Below are 22490 nucleotides of genomic sequence, written 5' to 3'. Positions count from 1 at the left end.
ACCACAACACCCCTCCACAGCCCTCTGCAATGTCCCTCCCACTATTAACGCGCTCCCTGCGCGGTCCCCAACTCAGCAAAGCCCTCCGCCACTCCCTCACCACCACCACCCGCTACCAATCCACCACCACCCGCTACCAATCCACCACCACCAACAACAACAACACCGCGAAACCCGCCACCACCTCCACAACATCAACAACACCCAAGCCCGCCACCACTACATCTACCTCTTCCTCCCCCTCCACAAAAACAACCCCCACCCTAAAAGACCTCCTCGACCACCCTCCATCCCCAGCAAACCCAACCGAAGACCGCATCGACTGGACGCGCTCCTTTCACGGGCTCAGCGCAACCCCCTTCCCGAAAGAATGCGCAGACATCCTGCTCGCCCCGACGGACCCAGAAGAAGTCGAAATCAAACCTGACGGCATCCTCTACCTCCCCGAGATCAAGTACCGCCGGATATTGAATAAGGCGTTTGGACCCGGTGGATGGGGTCTTGTGCCGAGGAGTGAGAGTATTGTTACGCCGAAGATGGTGACGAGGGAGTATGCGCTTGTCTGTAATGGGCGGTTAGTATTTTCCATTGCCTTTCCTTGGGGATGCCCGACGCTGATTTGATGATGGGATAGGTTGGTTTCAGTGGCTCGCGGCGAACAGGATTACTTCTCCCCGGATGGCATCCCCACGGCTACGGAGGGATGTCGGTCGAATGCGTTGGTGCGGTGTTGTAAGGATTTGGGCATTGCGAGTGAGTTGTGGGATCCCAGGTGGATTCGCAAGTTCAAGGCGCAGTATACCCGGGAGGCGTTTGTGGAGCATGTGGTGAATAAACGGAAGACGAAGATTTGGGTCAGGAAGGATGATACCGTTGGGTATCCGTGGAAGGAGACCAAGTTCTAGTCTTCCTGTCTTTCCCAAATTCTTATTAATTCTATTTCTATGTGGGGAGCAAGTCTCATTATGAAACGTGATACTAAATTCTGTATAACAGGTCAATGTACGATATCATTGCGAATTACATGCTAATAGATCAGTCCACTCATAAAATACTAATAATACATCATATGCAACAATCTAAGTGGCCGTTTTTGCAAGGAAAAGAGGAAAGGAAGAAATCGTCATCACTCATGGCTACTGGTTACCTGCTCCCTCGTACGGCCGTCGCGGCACATATCGTCCTGGCTCGGTTTCTGTTAGGTGTGTCGAATGGTGCTCCCGTCCGTCTGGCGCCTGCTGCTCGTGCATCGACGGAAGCTCGAACGGCTGGTTCGGGTCGTAGGGGTCCTCCGTTGGGTCGTAGTATTGTCCCGGGTAGTTGTAGTACTCGGGCGGCTGCTGAGGCGGATGGGACATGGCGGCCCCCGCGAGAGGCTGGGGCACTGCGACCTGGGGCAGCGTGGGCTGCGCCTCTTGGCGATGACGGGGAGGGACTGGTTCAGAGAGCACCGGGACATCGCCTCGAGGGGCAGCCACGGGCCGAGGTTCGGGGTCAGGCTCAACGTGCGAGGTACGGCCCTCCTTGCGACGACCCGTTGACGGTTCGCGGGTCATGAGTCCGTAGGTCACATTGAGTTGGCGCTCCTGACCGGGGGATCCCACGGGTGTCTGGTAGTGGTCGACTTCGTGACCGTCGCGGGAGCCGTCTTGCGACCGGGCTGCGTGCTCTGCGGTAAGACCTTCACTGTAGGAGCTGGAGGCGCCCATGCCACGACGCTGCAGCGACTGAGGGGAGTTGCCGAGGTCGAAGCCAGTCGAGCGGGATTCGGTGTAAGAGACGCCAGCGGTGGTGTTAGCCCGACGCATGCCTTCGCTGGCGATGGAGACCTGGCGGACGGGCAGAGTTTGGTCTTCGTGTCCGGCATCCGACTTGTTGTCATCCTTCTCGGTTTTGTCATCGTCGTTGTCGCTGGCGCCTGGGGCGCGAATGGGTACCTTGCGCACAGCGGAGATCAACGCGCACATGAATTTCGAGCGACGGGCAGCACGGACGGCTTCGTTTGACCAGTTGGACTTGTGGCAGATCAAGACACTCAGCTCCATCTTGTCCATGTCGCCCAGACCAACCACATCAATGGTGACCTCTGGCTGGAAGTCACGGCAGTTGTCCTTGTCGCGCACGAAGCTCTCCATCTCCTCCTGGAGAAGCTGGACGTTGGAAAAGGTGGTCTCAAAGCTAACGGGGACGGTGAGGCGCTCATGCATCGCATTGGCACGGGTGAAGTTGTCAATCCATAGGGTGTTGAGGACGACGTTCGGAACCTGCGTGATACGGTGATCGTTGACATTTCGGAACACGGTGAAGAGCAATGAGATGCGCTCGACAAAGTACGGCTTGTCGCTGATTTCCACACGGTCGCCCACATCAAAGGGATGCTTGACGAAGAGGAAGATACACGAACCCAGCACTTCCTGGGCGGTGGTCGAGAAGACGAAACTGAGAGACAGCAGAGAAGTGGCACCCGCGGCGATAACGGTGCCGAAGCCGCTTGTCACGAAAGAAACAAAGACCAGAATAGCAATGATACCCGCCACGGTCAGCAAAAGGTTGTCGAGAACGTGAATCGCCTGGTCAACGTCGTGGAGACTGTTGTTCAGGGACTTTCTTAAGCGGCGGACTTCACCGATGGCCAAGATCATCTCTTCCAAGCTGATATCCCCGTTGCCGTCGCGATCCAGCATGTGGAAACATTCCTCGGCTTCAGCCTCCATGCCAGCTCCCAGGACCTCACGAATATCGTCAAAGTACAGGGCATCGCGGCCTTCAATGACAAAGGACATCCAAATTCTCCGTGCGAGCGCTTCAGACGTCCGTCTATGTTCCAGAGCCTGGGTGACGACGGACCGAGTGGAAGTGGGGTTGAAAACTTGCTTGCCTGTCAATTCATGGGCCACGTCGCCAAAAGCCGCCGTGACTTTGTTGCCGAACTGGTGGACATTCTGGCCCACGCCCCGGATTAGGCGCAGAGGCGCAGATGAGCTGCCAGAGCGGGTCTTGACGGCTGCGGAGCGGAGAATGGAGTCGGAAATGGCCGCGTCTTCCTCTTGAAATTCTTTGCAGTACATGGGGAACATGTGGCGCGAGGCGTCGAAAAGCAGAGCCACCAGATACACATTGCGCTTCGATTCTTTGATGCGGGCATCAAATTGCTTGCGGTGGTAGCTGATCGAGATCAGATGAACCATGGTTTTCTCGGCCAGGAAAATCAAACTGCAGACGAAGAGGGCGAACAGGATGTTCTTGATAGACTTCTCCCAGGATTTGGTAGAGGTATCGCCCTTGGCTTGCTGATGGGGATTTTGCGTCATGACCTAGAGGAAGTTAGTTGATGGCACGTATGATAGAATCAGACTAGACTTACAGGCAAAAAGGTGACCAAGCACACCACGCACCACAGCACGGTTGCAATTGGCATTTCCAGTTTGCGTAGAATGAGAGCATATTTGCGAGTTCCTGAACTCACGAACCCGATAAGGGTCTGAAAGATGTACGGCAAGAGTTTGGCCGCAATTTTACACAACCACAGACTGATCCAGACGATCTCAATCCAGAACCAGAACCACGGCAGTGTAACTCCGCCGATAGTCGCGTCCTGCGCGACCGTTGCTCCCACGATAATTGGGATAGCGAGGAGAATTGCGAGCGGGGCGACGTAGATGAAGTAGCGAGTGAGAACCGAGTAGTTGAGAATGGCCTGGTAGAAGCGGCCCATGCGAGTGACGGTGCCATCCTCGGGGTCTTCCAAGGAACGTCCGGTACCTTCGTCGATGCGTCTGCGCATGCCGGGATTTGGCGCGACCAACCCTTCCTTCTCGCCGTCAATGCCTTTGTCATCGCCGGGAGGTTGATACGGATTCGGCGATCCTCCCACATTACTACTTGTCTTTCGAGCGCCGGTCTGATTCCGGCTGGGAACTGGGTTCAAGGGGATGTCAATAGTGACATCGTTGGGATTCATCATGTTGTCCGGGGCCATGTCGGGAAGCTGCTGGAAGCGATGAGCCGACAGCCGCTTCTCCGTGATACCAGGTCTGCCGGACATGAATTTCGAAAATGGCATTGGGAATGATTTAGGGAAAGAGACGGTCTAAAAAGAAGGCCAGAAGCTGGCCTGCAGCTCCAATTAGCGAGCGATGTCGCAATTGGTCGGCTTAACTTCCAGGGACGTAAGATCGCTTTGCACAGTCCAGGCAGGATCTGACAATCACTGGGTGAATGAGTGTTGGAGTCCACTGGTTCGTGTGGAGAGCGGGTGGGTCGAGCGAAAGTAGAACCGCATGGACTGGACCAGGACTTGAGACGTTAGTTGGTGAATTAGAGCGGCAGCGAACGGACGTATATTTTTTTGTCAAAGGATCGGGAACAGGTGGAAAAGAGAAAGAGAAAAAAGAAACGAGAGGGAAAGGCATCGGAAAAGAAATGCGTAGAACGCTGTCAAGGGGGGACAGGCCGAAGAAGGAGAGAAACAACGACAAGCCAGGCGAAGGAATGTCAAAGACGCGAGTGTCAGAAAGCCAGAGGGAAAATCGAGGGGAGCAACCCACGCGAGCATGTTTCAGTCGGGCTGAAGTCACTGGCGTGCAATAATGGAGTCATCCTCTTTTTGGGGGCTGGCCTGGTTGGAATCCGCCGATCATTCCCCGGGCCCATAGTTGCTGTCGGACTGGCGACTGCTGATGGTGCCTTTCTGTTCGTCGCGATGATATAATAGGCAAGACTATAGGTTCTCTAAGCCCTATCAGCGTCCCTGAAGGCGATCGATCTGAATTCTGAAGGGGAGAGACAGCCCCCACTGGTGTGAATTTTAGTTCATGGCACTAGTTTTGAGTTGGGAAGTTGAATTGCGTGAAGTGAGTACGTAGAATCACTAGAATGATTACTAGTCAGGGTGGCGGTCACGTTACGAGGAACGTCACACAAGCCATACCGGCAAAGCCCTATTCGCCTTCTTTCGGCCAGTCTAGGGCATTGCTCTGCCCTTCCAGTTCTCCCTCTCTCCCTCTCTCTCTCTCCTTTCTCTCGCACTTTCCACGGCCCGCGACCGTTGGAACCAGTCAATCCTTTCAGGTGGTTCCAGCCAGTTTCTTGTCTTCCTTTCAACTTGGCTAATTATTTCCCTGGTTACAACTGAACCAGTCCCCTACGTTTCATTCAGGCACAAAACTAACCAAAATATCGGGGTTGTGGTTTCGATTGTGTGGCTGACGCTAGTGCATTTACTGTGTAATAACCCGGTCGCTTACTATGCCCCTTCAAGCATTATCTTTACTTTTTCCCTAACAGTGAACCTTGTAAGGTTGTTAGTTTGTAAGGCTGATTTGCCGTTTCAGTGCCACTTCTCGCCCCTGAAATCTGCTGCAATCAATCTCACTGAAACCATATTATGCACACCTGTCAGTCCGTCAGACGGCTGCCCCTGGAACTAGTCGATATTGTGATTAGTGCGTGGGATTGGAGCCGTTGGATTCGGCCGCGTTGTGTGGTATGATAAGATGTAAAGTCGGAATAGTAGACTCTCGGCTCCACATTACTTGGACCACCACAACATTTTGTATAGTGTATCGCATATTGCAGTAAAGACGGAGATTTGAAAGCAAGCAGTGAAGATCTATCTGCGGGAGATCGGAGTTTTTACATCGAACAGCCCGTTGCAGTAACACGCATCCTTAACACTGGTACCGGAATAAAGATGACAGGTCACTCCGTCGGCTGTTTCAGAGTGGCTTCTAGACCGTTTTAGTCCCTCGGCCAGCCCGTCTCAAACTCTCGCGCTTTTCCACTGTGGCCAGTCGATCAGAGCTGAGGGGCGACAAAATTAATTGGATTACTAGGCTGTGCCGGCACTCTGTTTTTGAAGGATTACTCAATGTTAATGGCAAATCTGTTCCTGAGTCTTGAACTTTCTTTGAGAAGTTTAACTTTTTGCATGCTTCCATTGCCACCACAGGATAAGTTCAAACCCCTGAGCGAAGGAAAATAGAGAGAAAAGAATAATCTTGCTACATGGGCTCAGAATAACCGATATTTATTGAAATTGAAGGTACTTATAATGGCAATGTCAGGGATATTGGCTGAACATCATGCACTTAGGAATATATGAAATCTGAGTACAGATACCCACCTCTAGTGGTGCTTCTCCGATAGATATAGCTCCATAGCATTCTATAGGCATCTTTCATCACACATCCACATGGAAGTGAGCCATCATTCGACTAATGACAGAGTTCGCGATCTTCATATTACCCTCAAGGGAGATGAAAATAATGAAAGGATGCCTTTCTTGGCTGTTCACTACTCAGAGGTTTCGCAGACCATGAAATTGCGATTTTCAGGTTAGACCATATTAGACATCATAAAGAAACATTAAGTATATGAAGGCCAACGCCTCTTGCATGGAGTGCTACACCATTCCTTCGGCTTGTTCAAGATCAGGAATAGATGCGCTCAAGAGCTACACAGCTAGCTAGTTTAAATCAAGAGGACCTTGCATCAGCCTTTTTGCCATGCCATACACCTGTTTTCCGGTTATCACGCGCCCTCTTCGCAGCTGGTAATCCCCAGGTCACCATCCAGTCTGAGCTCAGTACATCCGTCGCTGTTGCTCGCTTCTCAGGTTTCATTGCCAGCATTGAGCGAAGCATGCTTAGAATGGCTACCTGCCCCTCTTTGGCGAACGAAGACATATTATCCCTCTGTCGTGCGGCCTGTACGTCCTTCTCGAAAGTCTGCTCAAGAGATGGGTAAACAAACCGGTCTTTCTTAGGCCTTCCGATCTCTTCAAAATACTCATGGCGTTTCTCCCATGTATTCCACCATTCAGGCGGGATCTCTCCAATGACATCTACTTGTTGAGAGGCTATGTCATGTCGAGTGGCAAGTGTGGCATCAAACAACCATCGCAACCCAAACATGGAATACATTACACATGCAAGACTCCAAATGTCCGAGGGAAATGAAAGAGGCTTGTCAGGTTCAGAGTAAGCTTCAGGCGGTATGACTGGAAGCGGTGAGGGACAGTCCTGCCCACGTCGCCGCTGCTCAGGGTCGGAAGGGGAGAAGCTCTTGCCAAAATCGCTAAGAAGAAGCTGGGCCTCATCTAGCGGAATGTCGACTGCTCGTTTTCCTAACCAGACCGGTATTGTCCCACACGTAGGGACGCCAGGAGGGAGAAGCTGTCCTCCAGTCGCACAACTAGTTCCGTATAGGGCTCACCGAACTGCTCATAGAATTCCTGGACTGAGAGCTTGTCAAGGCTAGTAGGTAGGTGTATCAGGATGTTTCCAAGATGAATATCTGTAGTCGTTTTAGCGGTACTTTTATGGCATTGCCCTTCTCTCATATACACGAAAGCCTTCAGGGTGAGTATCTCCTCACTTACCTCCATGAACATAGCCTTGAGCATGAACGAATGCAACAGCTAGAGCAAGTTCGGCAGCTAAAACACGAGCCGTTTCTAGTTGAAAGTAGCAACATAATGATGCTGCAGATACACTGCTCTGAGCGGGTGCTGTGACAATGCATTGATGATGCCCATTTGGGCCCTCAATTTTGAATTCGTCCAGGATGATGGGAGTCAAGGAACGACTATTTGTATGTGCCGGCCAACGATTCATGAGCATACGCAATATCTTTGCTTCATGAGTGGACGAATCTCCAGTACTCACCTTGACCGCTACATAGGCTGCCTTTCGCTCGTCTCGTGACAGCCAGATTGTAGAAAAGGTCCCATGGCCCAGTTTGTGAATCACTCGGTACCGGCTCTTCAGCACATCTCCCACACATATCGGATGATAACGCCCTAATCTGTACCTCTAGAGCAGTTCCACTTCCTCGATAAGTTGATATTGAAAGCCGTGAGTGTCATTGGTTGTAGAAGTCACGACATTTCGGATGGTCACATTCAGGTATAGAGGTGACTGGAGATACCAACAGGAAGAATAACACAAACCGCTCATCAAGTGAGCAGGCCGTGTCATCATGATAAAATGGGATGTAGTTGTTGTCAAGCCGGGTTGTTCGTGATGACGTTGGACCGAAGCACAACACTGTCGCTGTCAAGGGTCATGTGAGGCGCATGTGAGTGTAAAGGCTATTTCCTGATAGATCTAAGAGCATGTACCGTATGTATGTATTAGGACTGGAGCTTGCAGCTTGACCTGCTTTATTTTACGGCTGACCCCGCAACTGATCAAAAGTCCTAGGAGGAACCATGGAAATAGCCTGCGCTATGACCCTCTTTGTGATGTATCTTTAGAAAGCAACAGAATTATGGTGAAGAAGTACCTTAGTGAATCACACCATGCTAAAGACACATGTGTTGTCGTCATTCACTGAGCCTGTTTGGGAGCACAGACTCATTGCCAGCCCGACAACGCCAGACAGAACTACCAATCTATTTCTGTTAGACTAGTTGCTGTTTCCCACAACATATCTCTGTTTTAGTATCTATCCCTCTGGTATTTATGTGAACCTCGTCTTTTAACGTGCAAAAGTCCTCAGATGACAAAGCTCATTTTAGCCTTCTCATTTTAGCCTTGCCGTACTCAATGAGACCTTGCAAGGTCGACTGCAGTCAACGGAATTTCACTGTATTACACCTGACAGAACGTTTCCCTTCTAAGAACCGTCTAAGAGTGAGGGATAACACATTCTTCTAAGGAGGCCCAGTGATAATCGATGGACTGACCAGGTAGGAGGTCTGTTTCCCGGGTAGCTTTGGTTAGCTTGGTGCAGTTTGTACAGAGTAGATCTCGGTAATAATCGAACATGGCCCGCATGCCAGCAGCTATAAGATCATCGTAACGGCATCTTAGGATGCGCGCTGACTAACATCTTCAACATGCTCTGACCTAGCCCATTAGGCCATCGTTTTTGATTACCTCCTCTTTTTCCCGTTTGAATAACCAGTTACCTTTTCCCGGTGTAGTTTAGTGTCCAATGGGCCCTAGTAAGGTAGTATCAGCTGGCTTCATCCTCGGTGGTTAGGCCGCTTGCTTCAGCTGGGATTCTCCGGCGGACGGCAATATGCTTACCTAGAGGGTGCCGACCGGTGCCATGCCCTTGACAGCTAATTATTTCCCAAAAAGTTACACTCCTGCATTTGGTATCAATGAAATGCGTCCCAGCGACACTGCGCGTCTAGATCAGTACGCAGGAGCGACGTTGGGTGGACAGAAGCTGAATAGGGACGAGCCGTGGGTGAAGGGAACATGAAGACAACCTGTCTACATAAGTACAGTTTCGGGGCTTCGTATCTTGCAATATATCTTCGAAATTGCCAACTATCCATTGGATTCGGAGGATCTCTCAGTCTTTCCTAAAACGGGTTAAGCCTGGCGGCCCGGTTCTGCATGGTCCTCTTGTAACTCACTGCCTAAAGAAGATGAGATGTGGACAGACGACGGGACAATCTTCCAGAGGTGCCAATTAGCAAGAATACCTCTGATCGTGGCTGGCTGTCCGAGCGTTTTCCCTCCACCAGACGGGCGGGGAAGAGAAGATGGACCCGCAACGGCGCCACAGATTGTTCGTACGCTATCATTCGAGTTGCAGATGCTCTGCATTAGCGACTCAGGTTGTACCCCTCTGGCACGGCAGACTGATTCAACCAGTCGACGGAGTCTCTGGGGATTCCCATCATTTATAGCCCTGCTCGAATTTGCTCTCAATTCTGTGTCCTGAGTGCAATTCTGACCTTGAAATCGACCCTAACCACCACTAACCCTCCCCTCAACCACCACCATGTTTGTCTACGCATGGCTAGGCATAGCTCTCCTCACTTACCATGCTTTCCGCAGCGTATATAGGCTGTACTTTCATCCACTTCGCAAAATTCCTGGCCCGAAGCTAGCAGCTATCACCTATGCTTACGAGTTCTACTACAATGTTATCAAGGGCGGCAAGTTTGTGTGGGAAATTGAACGTATGCATAAGATATATGGTACGTTTTACTACTTTGTCCCAGCTACTCCACATCTTTCCCTCATGACCATCTCTTCAATCAGGCCCGATCATTCGCATCAACCCCGATGAAGTCCACATCAACGATCCGGATTACTACGAGGAGATCTATACTTCCCGTGCTCGCCGGCGAGAGAAAGACCCTTTCCAAGTAGCCCAGTTCGACATCGACGGCGCAGCCTTCTCGAGCATCACACCTGAGATACATCGTCAACGACGCGCCCCTCTCGATAAATTCTTCTCAAAACAAGCCATCTCCAACATCGAGTGTCTCATCCACGACAGCCTAGACAAGATTATCAAAGCCTACAAGGAGGCGTACCAGAGCAAAAGTGTAGTGAGCTTGGACACCGGGTTTGCAAGCTTGACTGCGGACATCATCCACCAGTATGCCTTTGGGTTCAACCCGGGTAACCTAGACGCGGAGGGATTCAACGAAAGCGTACGAGATGCCGCCAAACGCGGTTTTGCAAAGGATGCACTTACTCAATTTCTTTCCCTTTATCAAAGTGGTCCTTGGCCTGCTGCCGCACGGGTTGCTGCGCCTTATCAGCGAGCCAGCAGTGAAATTAGCGAAAGAGAAAGAGGATTTGTATGCGAGAAGCGCGGCAGCGCTAGAGAGGAACCAGTCTCCCGTGAAGGAAGATGAAAAGGTCAGTAATAGCAAAGGCGCGATTCTGGATGCTATTGCTGGGCCTCGTATGCCAGCACATATGCGGACGCCTAAGCGACTCATGGAGGAGGGGCTTTCTCTGGCCATTGCGGGAACGGAAACCACAGCGCGGGCGCTCTCTGTCGGGACCTATCACTTGCTTACGAAAGAGGATGTCAGGCTCAAGTTGAAAGAGGAACTGAAGACCGTTATGCCTACACCTGATATGCGGGTCAGTCGCACGGAGCTGGAGAAGCTGCCTTATCTGGTGAGTACCATATTCATTTTCGAGTTCATCTATTAACAATAAATACTAAGCTTTGCGACATGTAGTCTGGTGTCATCAATGAATCCATGCGTCTTGCAACAGGCGTATCTTTCAGGATGACCAGAGTAGCTCCCACAGAAGCACTGGTTTACAAGGAACATGTCATTCCTCCTGCTGTACGTATCATCTTTCGCAATGCTGTTGATGCCGTCAGTCTGCTAAAAGCTTCTACACCATCAGAGTTTTTTCAGCTCATCCACCGTCTTCATCCTCATGAATTCGAACATTTTCCCCAATCCCCACGATTTCGATCCGGAACGCTGGATCCGAGCTGCTGAAAAGGGGGAGCGATTAGATCGGTATCTGGTGAACTTTTCCAAGGGTGCTCGGATTTGCCTTGGCATGCAGTAAGTTAACAAGTCTAGAGATGAGAGGATCAAATGGTTGCTGATGTAATATTTAGACTGGCTTATGCCGAACTTTTCATTGTTATTGCCGCACTTATGCGCCAATTTGAGATGGAGCTAGTCGACACTCCAAAGGAGACCATTGAATTCGCGCGAGACGCTGGGGCGCCGTATCCTGAGAAGGGAAACTTGTCCATCAAAGCGAGGATTACGGGGTTGGCTCAGGAGTAGGTAGGGCCGACTGAGTTTAAGCAGAGTGTTCACTCGGCTCTTGGAAATCATGGTATATCCGATCAGATAGTCTAGGCTGATGAAGGCCTAGCTAGTTGTCATGATGGATGTGATAGTTATGTCAGCTCTTGTTCATACAAACGTAACAAAATACATACTACCTCTCCTATCAGCACATCTGCTGCATGTGGATACCTCTGAATGTAAATCCCTGCTCGCTAGTTGTATCAATCTACAATACTGCCAGCGATACTAAGATTCAGTCACACAGGATAAAGTATCTTCAGTTACATCAATCACGATCTAGCACATGCCATTCCAATACTATACACAAGGAATAGTACCTTGCTTATCTGGATTACTGTCTGTTGTTGAGGGTGGTACACAGCTCTGCAAGGGGATCGTTGTCGGCTGAACATGGTAGGACGCGTTAGTTGGGATGCATTGCCTGTTGAGTGGAATTTCCGTAGCAGCACTAGGAGCTCCCTGCAGTTACTAAATCTATACAGCTATCAGGCCAAAAGAATATCGGATAATACAATTGGAAGGGCATTTTCTAACTATATGAGCGCGGTTGTACATGTCTTTCATGTTCAACAATGACAGCCATCGAATCAATAAAGTAAGGGGCTAGTGGATTTGAAATATGAGTGATCTGACTTTTCGGTTATGCAGGAGTCCAAAGGAAATGATGGACTCTAGTGAACTTGGTGTCTAGTATGCATAATTCGCGGATCTCTCGCCGTAATTGGAAAAGTGATAAATCAGAGACTGGACAGTGTTACACATATGCACAAGTAGATTCCGTTGGTACGGACATCTGAACTCCCCATCACTGCTTGAACCATAATCATTGCATTGATAGTACGCTTGGTAATTTCGTTGACCTGTGCATCACATCATGTGCTCTCCACTTTCTAGCATGCCATCTAACCCCATAAAGAGGGGGTCCAAACCCTTCTCATCAGTACGTTGGCGGCCATTGCCTAACAGTTCTTTAGGGACACCTATACCAATTAAGCCATCTACTTCTTGAAGCTCCGTATCTCCCCTTTGCTTTTACGTTTCCGTACCTCCTCGACAGATAAAAACAGACATGAGTGTGCACCAGGACGACCAGGCGATTGACAGCGACGAAATCGACCGCATCGCCATTGCCCCAAATGCCCCCGACCAGGTACCACGTCTGATCTCAGAGATTAACACACATGGTCAGGCCTTTATGTCAGGACATTCAAGTGTGCGAGCTCAATTGGCAGACGCTGCGGAGTCGCTGTTGGCCGTACTCGAAACACCACGAGAAACGATCCATCGGCAGAACTTTCGGAACGTAATTTCTTCTCGATATTATCCGTGAAGGATAGAGAAGAGAGAAACAATTACTCACTATCTAAGTAGCCCACTGGATGGGCTGCCATCAATATTGCCATCGACCTGGGCATACTTCGCCTGCTAGTTGCGACCAAGCGGCCCATGTCGATCCTGGAATTGGCCAGTGCCACCGGAGGGGACCCTGTCCTGCTGGGTACGTGGATATAGCTTTTAGCTTTCCTCTTAAGTAGAAGTAACTCTCCTACAGGGCGTTTTATGAGGCATCTGGGGGCTATCAATGCCGTCATTGAAACGAAAGGCGGCGAATACACTACTAATGGGTTTTCCTTCACACTCGCCCACAGGAAATATTCTGACTCGATCCTCGCAGTGTTAGTCCTCTTCAATTGCATGATACTGTAGTAATGCATACTAATATAGATAGCGCGGGCTCCATGTACCCCTCGATCAATGGTATACCTGAGTTCTTTCGCCAGAATGGCTACCAAAATCCATCCGACGGCCGTCACTGTCCCCTTCAAATGGTCTATCGCACGACCGACTCCTTTTTTGAATACCTCGCTCATAACCCAGTCATTAGCGCGCAATTCAACACTCTCATGGGAGTCCACCACCGGGGCCGTGCCAGCTGGATGGACCCAGGATTCTACCCGGTCGATCAACTCATGGCTCCATCTCCGATAGGTGAGCATGACGTGCTTCTGGTCGACGTTGGCGGTGGAAGAGGCCACGACCTCAGCGAGTTGCGTGCCAAGTGGCCGAACCTCCCCGGGAGGTTGATTCTTCAAGATCAGCCTGCGGTCCTGGCTGAGGCTACCAATCTACATCCGTCTATCGAACCCATGAGCCATGACTTTTTCACCGAGCAGCCAATCAAGGGTATGTCCCACCATTTTTCATAGCTTATTGTATCTCCATTGAACTTTTTATCCTTCTTTTTCTTATTTTTTTTTTCTTTCCCTATTCTGCCATCTCGTATAGCTGACCGAAGCTGACTGGGGCTGACTGCGGATATCCAGGAGCTCGCGCCTATTTCCTCCACTGCATCCTGCACGATTGGCCGGACAAAGACTGCCATCGGATTCTCGAACCCCTCAGAGCCGCCATGATCCCAGGGGTCAGTAGACTTCTAATCAACGATTACGTTATGCCTGACCAGGGTGCGCACTGGCAGGCAACATCGCTGGACATTAACATAATGTCGGTCTTAGCGAGTTTAGAGCGGACGGAATCGCAGTGGCGGCAATTGTTGACCGAGGCGGGGTTTCGCGTTGTTAATGTATGGACTGTGGATCGGTGGTCGGAGAGTTTGATTGAGTGTGAGGTGGTGACTTCTTCGGCGAGTGAAACTGTCAAACACAGACTTTAGGAATCTGCGTTCGTTTTCAATTTGTTTGTGGTTTCATGTTCACATTGTCCCATCGAGTCTTATTATGTGATGGTGGTGATGTTATCCTGAACCTAATCAATCTCTCTAGCCATAGACTTCAAGCTTATAGGTATGACGTAGTTAATGGAGTTATCTTGAGGATCATCCAAAGCAAGGGGGTCCATGTTAGTAAGGGATAAGGGAATGGTGACATCGTGAGCAGCTGTAGTCGGCCATTGTTGGAATGGTTGAGATAGTCAATGCCGATCCTTACCAAAATCATAATCGAGCGATCTTGTCAGGATCAGCCGGCATGTCGCTGAGATCAGTAGATCTGTGGGCTGCTTGAAGGAACTCTAGTACTCTGTATATCCTTCTTTGAACGACCGGCCTTATTTATCACTTACTATCACATATGGAGCTGTTTGGGCAAGTTAGTGGCCAAGCTGTCGGTCTACATACCATCAAGTAGACTAGGGGCTTAGAGTTATCTGGCTGTCACAAATACGATTTTTTTTATCAAGGGCAGCCTTCAGCATAGTTTCAAAATAGCCAAGCTATATCCGCGGAACAACGGTATTGTAGTAGTATGAATGACAACTCTCGTGAAAACCAGTATAGACTGTATAACAACAGTATTCGATCATCAAAGTGTCAATCAGATCTTGTAATGGACTCCTGTATAATGTCTTGCGGCGTAAAAGTCAGTCATAGCGCAAGGTAATCCGGAATAACGGATATAGCGAATTGGCCCTAAGTACCTGACTGATTATAAGATCAGCAAATTTACAGGTAAGCTAAACCATCTTATCCCACTTAATACAGAGTAGCGCACGAAGAATCTGAAAAGCTCCTAAAATCAGAGATCAGATGCGAGTAACACCTTAAGAAGAGGCGGCAATCATCTGACCCCCTGGGACTAAAATCTGACACTTGCGGGATCCTACTCCACCACGCGTCTTCTGCCTCCCGAATCCCGAGCCGCACTGTCCCATAAACCCACCCGTTTACTTATTGCCCCCAATCGCCAGAGTTGCTGCCTACCGTTTGGAGGTTTCTGCCTACAGCTGGGAGGGTTACCCCTGCTTACCAGTGGCACAGACTTCATTCCACGCAGAACCCAGCAAAATGGCACTGCCCCGGAAAGACCAGGTTCTCTCGTCCCGAGAAATCGAGGGCTTAATTGCTGCAGGACAGTCGATCGTCATTGTTAATCAGAAAGTGCTACGTGTCGATTCATGGATCCCATACCATCCCGGGGGTCACAAAACCATCCAACACATGGTCGGCAAGGACGCCACCGATGAATTCACCGTGTATGCACACGATCAATGATGTAGGGATGTAGCTCAAACTAACTTGTGGGGCAGATTCCACTCAGAGGAGACCATCAAAATGGCCGATCGGTACCAGATCGGCCGGGTAGAGGGACGATGGCGGAATTTTGTGCCTCCCATCCAGGGTGGGCAGTTCAGACCGTATCTGGACGACAAGGCACCTTCAGACACCGAGCAAAATGCTCCTAATCCTTCTGTCATGGGCCACAATGAGCCAACTGACAATGGAGATGGCCGCCTCAGTCCAGTTAATCAAGCAGCGACCGAGCTCAACACCAAAGAAGCAATGACCTTCCTAGACAGCCAAACTAAGGAAGAAATTAGCCTCACCCTAACCCGCTACCCATCCCTCGACGAAGCGACCCAAGACGACATCATCAAAAGGTACCAACATCTCCATGACCAAATCCAAGCTGAAGGCCTCTACAACTGCAACTACATGGCCTACGCGAAAGAATTCGCACGCTGCTCACTGATCTTCACCACCATGCTCCTCTTCCTCCATTATGGCTGGTACTGCACCAGCGCCATCTTCCTCGGCTTCTTCTGGTCTCAACTCGTCTTTTCCGCCCACGACGCCGCCCACATCGCCATCACTCACAACTTCACCATCGACAGCCTCATCGGCATGATCATTGCTGCCCCCATCGGCGGCCTCTCCCTGGGCTGGTGGAAACGCACCCACAATGTCCACCACATCGTAACCAACGCCCCCGAACACGACCCAGACAACCAACACCTCCCCTTCTTCGCTGTCAACCACCGCTTCCTGGGAAACCTCTTCTCCAGCTACCACGAGCGCCTCATGCCCTACACAAGGGCAGCCAGCCGACTCGTTCCCTACCAAGCCTACCTCTACTACCCCGTCCTTATGTTCGGCCGCTTCAACCTCTACGTTCAGTCCTGGATCTTCCTCATCCAAGGCCAAGGCCCCCGTAAAGGCCCAGCCTGGTGGCACCGTCACTTCGAAATCGTCGGCAACCTTCTCTTCTGGCTCTGGTTCGGCTACGGCCTCGTATACCGCTCCATCCCGACAGCCTGGGACCGATTCCTCTTCGTCATGATAAGCCACATGGTCACCATGCCACTGCACGTGCAATTCACCCTCTCTCATTTTGCCATGTCAACGATGGACCTCGGGCCCAGTGAATCCTTCGCCCAGCGCATGCTCCGTACAACCATGGACATCGATTGTCCCGAGTGGTTGGATTTCATCCACGGCGGGCTGCAGTTCCAGGCCATTCATCATCTGTTCCCTCGGGTACCAAGACATAATCTGCGGAGGACGCAGAAGCTCGTACTGGAGTTTTGTCGGGATGTGGGCATCCCTTATGCGCTGTATGGGTTCGTAGATGGTAATCAGAAGGTTGTGGGCAGTTTGGCGGAGGTTAGCCGTCAGGCTGCAATCTTGGCAAAGTGCCAGAGGACGATAGCAGAACGGGGGGATTTATTGTATGGGAGGTGAGGTGAGGTAAGATGAGATAAGGTGAGATGAGATGAGGTGATGTGAGGTGAGGTGAGGTAAGGTAAGGTGAGGTGAGATGAGGTGAGATGAGGTGAGGTGAGGTAAGGTGAGGTGAAGTGAGGTGAAGTGAGGTGAAGTGAGGTGAAGTGAGGTGAAGTGAGGTGAAGTGAGGTGAAGTGAGGTGAAGTGAGGTGAAGTGAGGTGAGGTGAGGTGAGATAAGGTGTGCGTGGACAGACTGTCTAGGGTGTGGAGATTATAGAATAGAATTCGGTTGTATGTCACAGTTCACCCGAGCAGACTAGAAAATGGATTGTTGTTTACGGTGAAAAATCTGAGGCTACCAGGTACACTATACAAGGATTCCGCTCCCTCGCTCGGCCCTAACGCCGAGTCCGAGGGGGGTCCAGATCACGCGGGTGTCGCGTCTAGCAGCCTGCCTCCGAACGGACATAACCAGGCAGACTCCATGCGAGTGGTAATTGTGATAGCTCGTCACGCAAAACCGTTCTGCACTAGGGACGGAGGAAGAGATTGATCGGGGGAAAAGAAAAGAAAGAAAAACGATGCACTTCAAGATTGAGGTCCGAGCAAAGATACTGAAAGATACCCGTGGAAGCCCAGGAAAGGTGCAGGGAAGACAATGGAAAAAGGAATGAGAGCAAACAAATCAGGTGGCTGGTTAGGGCGCTTGCTGGTCATCAACCATCCCATAGACAATTGGAGGATAAAGCTTAAGGTAAACCTTCCTCCGTTGATCACTTGAACAACATATGCACGACACGTCGAACCCCCGAATAAGTAATACTATTATAAATTAGTGTTTCAGTGTTGGGGAGGGGTGCGATGGGACTTGGGATAGAAAGAAAAGCTATTAGGTAGATCCTGGAAAGTTCATCTTGGGAAAGGATGGAATGGTGGGAAAAGTTGGGAAGGCTATTGAGCCGAGGAGGACCGGGGGAAATTCGGAAGCAACAAGACTAAGAGGAATTGGGAAGCCAAACAGACTTAGATGAAGTCTCAGGTCAACCCAACTTGACTTCGTGAGATGAGGTGTGCAATAGACAGGAGCTACGGAGTAATACCTTTAGCACCGGGCAGTTTCAGTCAGGCAATAGATTAAAGTTTAATCTATTGCATGCGTTGGGCCAATCATAATCAAACTCCTCCTGGGTCTGTTGGGTCCTCGAACGAGGCCAAAACAAACAATTGATACGTACTTTTGGTCCTCTACCAGGTACTTTTCCCTCGAATTGTTTGCTTTTTCTTTTCCCTTTTTTGCTTTTTTCTTCCGCTATCCCCGGCCGCAAACACCCACCCTTTTCCATTAGCTCCTTTTTCTATTCGTTCTTTTCGGGATATCACTGGTTACTGGTTACCAATCTGAAGAGTAACAGCTCGAGATTCTGCAATAATTGTGCAACAGGATCCTTTCTGATGATCTGGCATGAGGGCCCGCTCTTCGCTTCCTCATTAAAGCCTCCTGCAGCTTGCATCGCGACCAGGGGTGGTGATCAGCTGTTCGTTCATTTTATCATGCATAAGTCTGGAGCAGCCACAGAGATAGTTGTACGTAAGTAGTGTAGGCGAACTGACTCGCTGTACGGTATCTGCTATCTGCTATCTCTCTACCTTATGATAGTATTGATATGTGAATACATAAATGGTGTGATACGGACACACATTACCCTATGACCTTTGTTATGATTTTGGCATTTGACACTCTGGGTTTTGTTGAAATGTACGCTTTCTCTGCAAGCACGGCTACAACAGCTAGCGAGTCAGCTACTCAAGCTTGAGTCAACGGCTAGCAGGATACATCAAGCATGGGTAGCGTCTCCCATAGTGACGGTTCCTCAACAATTTCCCTAGCCGCCAGCCTTGCGGGTGATGGGTACGGCGTTGGCGCCGAAGCCACCCAATAACCCCGTCCCCACCACACCCTACTTTACCTATCTCATTACAAGTACCATCCATTAGTACTTTTGCAAAATCACAGACATATGTTTACAGGCTAGATTTGAAATACATGAAGGCACTCTGGCCTATCCTGGTGGATACGCGTCTAAGGTGTGCAAGGATCTACGTAGCTTCGTGGGATGGGCATAGAGGAAACGGAGACCCGACCTGAACAGAAGTTGTGAAAAGTTTTGAAAACGCATCAAGGCTCTTCTATAGTAACATATTTATCACACAGAGTACTACTTCTACGCAAAATTAGGGTGTTAACCCCCTTTCTCGAATGGAAGAACTTAAATTAAGAAGAAACAAACTATACCATTGAAAGGAGGCAAGTATCTCCGCCATGTTGCCAAAAGCTCCGAGGCTTTTGGTATGGTATATATACAGTTCGATAAGACTGAGCGGCTTCTAACAATTGACTGTCAAAGTTCACTCTCGCTCGACTCTGCGGATGCCATTTCCGGCTGCGCTTTGGGCACGAGGCAATGTGGAACTAGGCCAGCGGAGCGGTGGTCCGCCTGGAGGGAAGGCCCGTACCTGAGCTAGTTTTTGACTGTAGAGTACATTGTTCCGGATTCGACGTGTCACTTGAGATGCAAGAGAAAAAGGAAATAAAGGAATCCGTAGCCGATTGGGTTGGTATACCGACCGTTCGCTTACCGTATGTCTATCAAGCCTTCTAGACCGTATATCGGACGCGAACTACACAGGACAGGGATGTCTAGCTGTACTCCGGAGCTATGAATCTATCTACCTGACTAGAAATCTCTTCCTCATAACCTCTTTGGAAGTTATATAAAGGGCCATTGTCCAGCATTGACTGCTACCTTTCATCATGAAGATTATCCATCGTCTCATGGTGAGTTCTCTCTAATTTCGGGCTTTTCTCACTCTTTTTGTACGCACCTTGCCAAGCCAATCTTTGGTATCGAGCGAAGAGCCTGGAAGCTTAGCAATCATGCTTTTGCTTCTCATCATCATCGTCGATGGAATCAGAAGAAGGCATCCACGGCTTAATCTTAATCGGCTTTACAGGGGTATATTTTCTTTCCCAGCTGTTAAGCAATTAGAGGAGGTTAACATGATGTGAGGACTTGGCCGCGTACGTTGAAATGACTATCCTGTAATCATGGATAGAGGTGTTGAAGAGTAGATTTACATGACACGTGGGTGAACCCGACCGATACAACGTAATTAGATGTTATGCTGATACCGCAGTTCCTAGTTATACATCGGTACCGCCACTTTCTGCATTGGTCTTGAAGGGGCTCCTATTCTGCCGCCGACTTGGCCAGATATAGTATGTGTTCGGAAGCGATGTAGGATCATATCTTGAATGAGGGAGTTGTTGTAGATTCTCGAGAACATGTCATCTCAGCTCAACAAAGCATATGTACAATAGTATTTATCTGTGGTTATGCAAGGGATTGTATGATATATGTAAGACAGACTCAGTGAGTAGATGGGGTACTTGTATACGGTCACTTATGGGATTCATGATAAGTTGAAATTCGGACTGGATACATGCACAACTTTGATCCTTGATCTCTTACTCATTCATACTCTTTGGAGAGCACTTACCCATTGTGATTCCTAACAGATGGTGTAGACCTGTCTTGAATCCGGCGCTAATTGGTTCTAGCACAGCACCGGCTCTATCAAGAAAAAAAGCACTAGCATACAGTACTAATGCACAGCACCGGTTAGTTATGCACAGCACCGGTTTTCGGCACAGCCTCAGTTTTCCTCAAGTTTTAGAACCACTCAAATGACAAGATTCTTGTCAGTGAAACCAGTTTCACTCACCGCTGGTTTCCTAACTCCAGAGCCTCATTATTGGCTATCCATTCCATCACAGCTGGCTGCTATTGGTGGCTCTCCTATGCGCTTGTAGATAGTAAATGGCCTGCTATGGGAGCTACCAGGGTAAGGCTCATCTAATCATACACAATAACATACTACGGCCAGCGGCGATACTATCAGGAGATATATCAGGCCTCTAACACTCATTTTGGTTTTCTATTGTTATTACAAACCCATACCGCTATGACTGCGTGAATTTTATGGTCATGATAGTTTGGGCTTCTGTCTCCTTCATCACCATACTCAACAACTAGTGAAATAATGCTTGAGGTTTCAGTTAAATACCGACTAATATTGAATCGAAATTTTCTTGACAGTCTTTCAGCTACTATTTTGCTATCATTAGTAACGTAGGCTTAGTGCTTAGGATTAAAAGTTCTTGTTCAAGTCGGACCCCCAACTACTACACCGGAAAGATACGCATCAATGGCACTGGTTTTAATTTACACTGCCAAGCATCAAATAAAAATAAAAATAAAATAAATACCGTGACAATGAAAGTCCAAAAACAAAATACATACAACAGAAGGGATTCGCTGGTGGTCACCCACCCAACTACTAACCTCCCGGCGTGTGGCTTGAGTACGGCTGAGCGGACGGGAAGCCCTATTTTCCACACCCTGTGGTCGTATGTACTAGAAATAACATCTTTCTGACCTATTCGTATCACTACAATCAATAGCTTAAGACTGAAGGAGAATAGGAACAAATATCAGTTGCGTTGAGAGAAGAGGCAAGAGAAAAAAGGGGTTCATCGCCACCTACGATATTGTTCACGGCCATAGACTGTCAATAACAGAAGGCGCGTAATAGAAGGAAGGAACGCCATTCTCGTATCTCTTTACTCCGTCACTGTGTTTGCACCCACCGCTTGCGGCGTTTATGTTCATCGACTGCCGTCTGATGCCTTCCATGCGATTTATATGGCGTCGTCCGCTCTAAATTGAGTACTGCCTTATCGTGGTATGGCGCCGTCCGCTTCTTCTTCTCTTCGCGCAACCTTTTCACCAACGAAATCGCCAACGGGTCTAGCCATCCGTAATCATTGTTCCGTTGCTCTTTGGCTGTGCATGATACCCTGTACGACATGTTCCTGGGTATCTGGGATCAGTGACTTCCGCCAACACCGTGATGGAGTCTTCTCTTATCCTCTCCCAAAAATATGAGTGAAACGTCATCTCCCAGACTGAAAAACACACTTTATTCCGAGGCAGAGGGGAAAGGGAAGTGGGCGTAGGGGAATGGATGGAGTTAAAGGTACGAGCGCTATCCCTAAAGGAAACAATGCAAAAAGAGACAAATCCAATAGTGTAGGCGGGATTAGCTAGTGATCACCCATCCAACTATAACCTACTGGCGTGTGGCCTATATGCGTGAACTAGGCTGTCAGAAACAAAACTAATACTTGTATGTGACCATCACGTCTTGAGTAGAGCGACCTCTCCGAGTGCTCGACCCCGTAATTAAGAGTTCTGCTGAGAGCGACCCTAAATCAGCCCAAATTGGGAGACAACCTCTTGGAAATTGAGCGTAAATCAAGCTTTTATTATAACCTCCATGATACATGATGCCCAATACACCAACCAGAATAATATCAAAATCTAACAGGGCTAATGCGATAACATACATCATTATCCTTCCTC

General features: G+C 49.3%; 6 protein-coding genes across 6 annotated transcripts; 4 read left to right on the top strand and 2 right to left on the bottom strand.

Moving 5' to 3' along the window:
- Window positions 1-4: 4 nt before the first annotated feature.
- BO87DRAFT_415233 (putative mitochondrial genome maintenance protein Mgm101) lies at window positions 5-1037 on the top strand. The gene is made up of 2 exons (XM_025626677.1): window positions 5-574; window positions 635-1037. Exons 1-2 carry the CDS (start codon window positions 30-32, stop codon window positions 903-905), a joined length of 816 nt encoding a protein of 271 aa, XP_025481068.1. The 5' UTR covers window positions 5-29; the 3' UTR covers window positions 906-1037.
- On the bottom strand, window positions 981-4171 carry BO87DRAFT_33977 (serine/threonine protein kinase). The gene is made up of 2 exons (XM_025620641.1): window positions 3365-4171; window positions 981-3314 (listed from the first exon to the last, which is right to left on the bottom strand). The coding sequence occupies exons 1-2, from the start codon at window positions 4061-4063 to the stop codon at window positions 1137-1139; spliced, it is 2877 nt and encodes a 958-aa protein (XP_025481067.1). The 5' UTR covers window positions 4064-4171; the 3' UTR covers window positions 981-1136.
- A 2305-nt stretch (window positions 4172-6476) lies between these two features.
- Window positions 6477-7982, bottom strand: BO87DRAFT_396177 (kinase-like protein; the record flags this gene model as incomplete). The annotated part of the gene is made up of 4 exons (XM_025625232.1): window positions 6477-7180; window positions 7216-7296; window positions 7382-7801; window positions 7952-7982. The coding sequence occupies 4 exons, from the start codon at window positions 7980-7982 to the stop codon at window positions 6477-6479; spliced, it is 1236 nt and encodes a 411-aa protein (XP_025481066.1).
- A 1762-nt stretch (window positions 7983-9744) lies between these two features.
- On the top strand, window positions 9745-11521 carry BO87DRAFT_434332 (cytochrome P450; the record flags this gene model as incomplete). The annotated part of the gene is made up of 6 exons (XM_025627711.1): window positions 9745-9943; window positions 10008-10427; window positions 10474-10883; window positions 10949-11092; window positions 11124-11290; window positions 11347-11521. The coding sequence occupies 6 exons, from the start codon at window positions 9745-9747 to the stop codon at window positions 11519-11521; spliced, it is 1515 nt and encodes a 504-aa protein (XP_025481065.1).
- A 1096-nt stretch (window positions 11522-12617) lies between these two features.
- BO87DRAFT_415230 (o-methyltransferase) lies at window positions 12618-14222 on the top strand (the record flags this gene model as incomplete). The annotated part of the gene is made up of 5 exons (XM_025626676.1): window positions 12618-12851; window positions 12920-13046; window positions 13101-13224; window positions 13278-13732; window positions 13873-14222. 5 exons carry the CDS (start codon window positions 12618-12620, stop codon window positions 14220-14222), a joined length of 1290 nt encoding a protein of 429 aa, XP_025481064.1.
- Window positions 14223-15245: 1023 nt separating this feature from the next.
- BO87DRAFT_375772 (fatty acid desaturase) lies at window positions 15246-17349 on the top strand. The gene is made up of 2 exons (XM_025623126.1): window positions 15246-15538; window positions 15593-17349. Exons 1-2 carry the CDS (start codon window positions 15351-15353, stop codon window positions 17022-17024), a joined length of 1620 nt encoding a protein of 539 aa, XP_025481063.1. The 5' UTR covers window positions 15246-15350; the 3' UTR covers window positions 17025-17349.
- Window positions 17350-22490: the final 5141 nt, after the last annotated feature.

Source organism: Aspergillus neoniger (genome assembly GCF_003184625.1).
Source record: "Aspergillus neoniger CBS 115656 unplaced genomic scaffold BO87scaffold_12, whole genome shotgun sequence".
Lineage (NCBI taxonomy): Eukaryota > Fungi > Ascomycota > Eurotiomycetes > Eurotiales > Aspergillaceae > Aspergillus > Aspergillus neoniger.
This window is presented reverse-complemented; position numbering and strand designations above follow the sequence as displayed.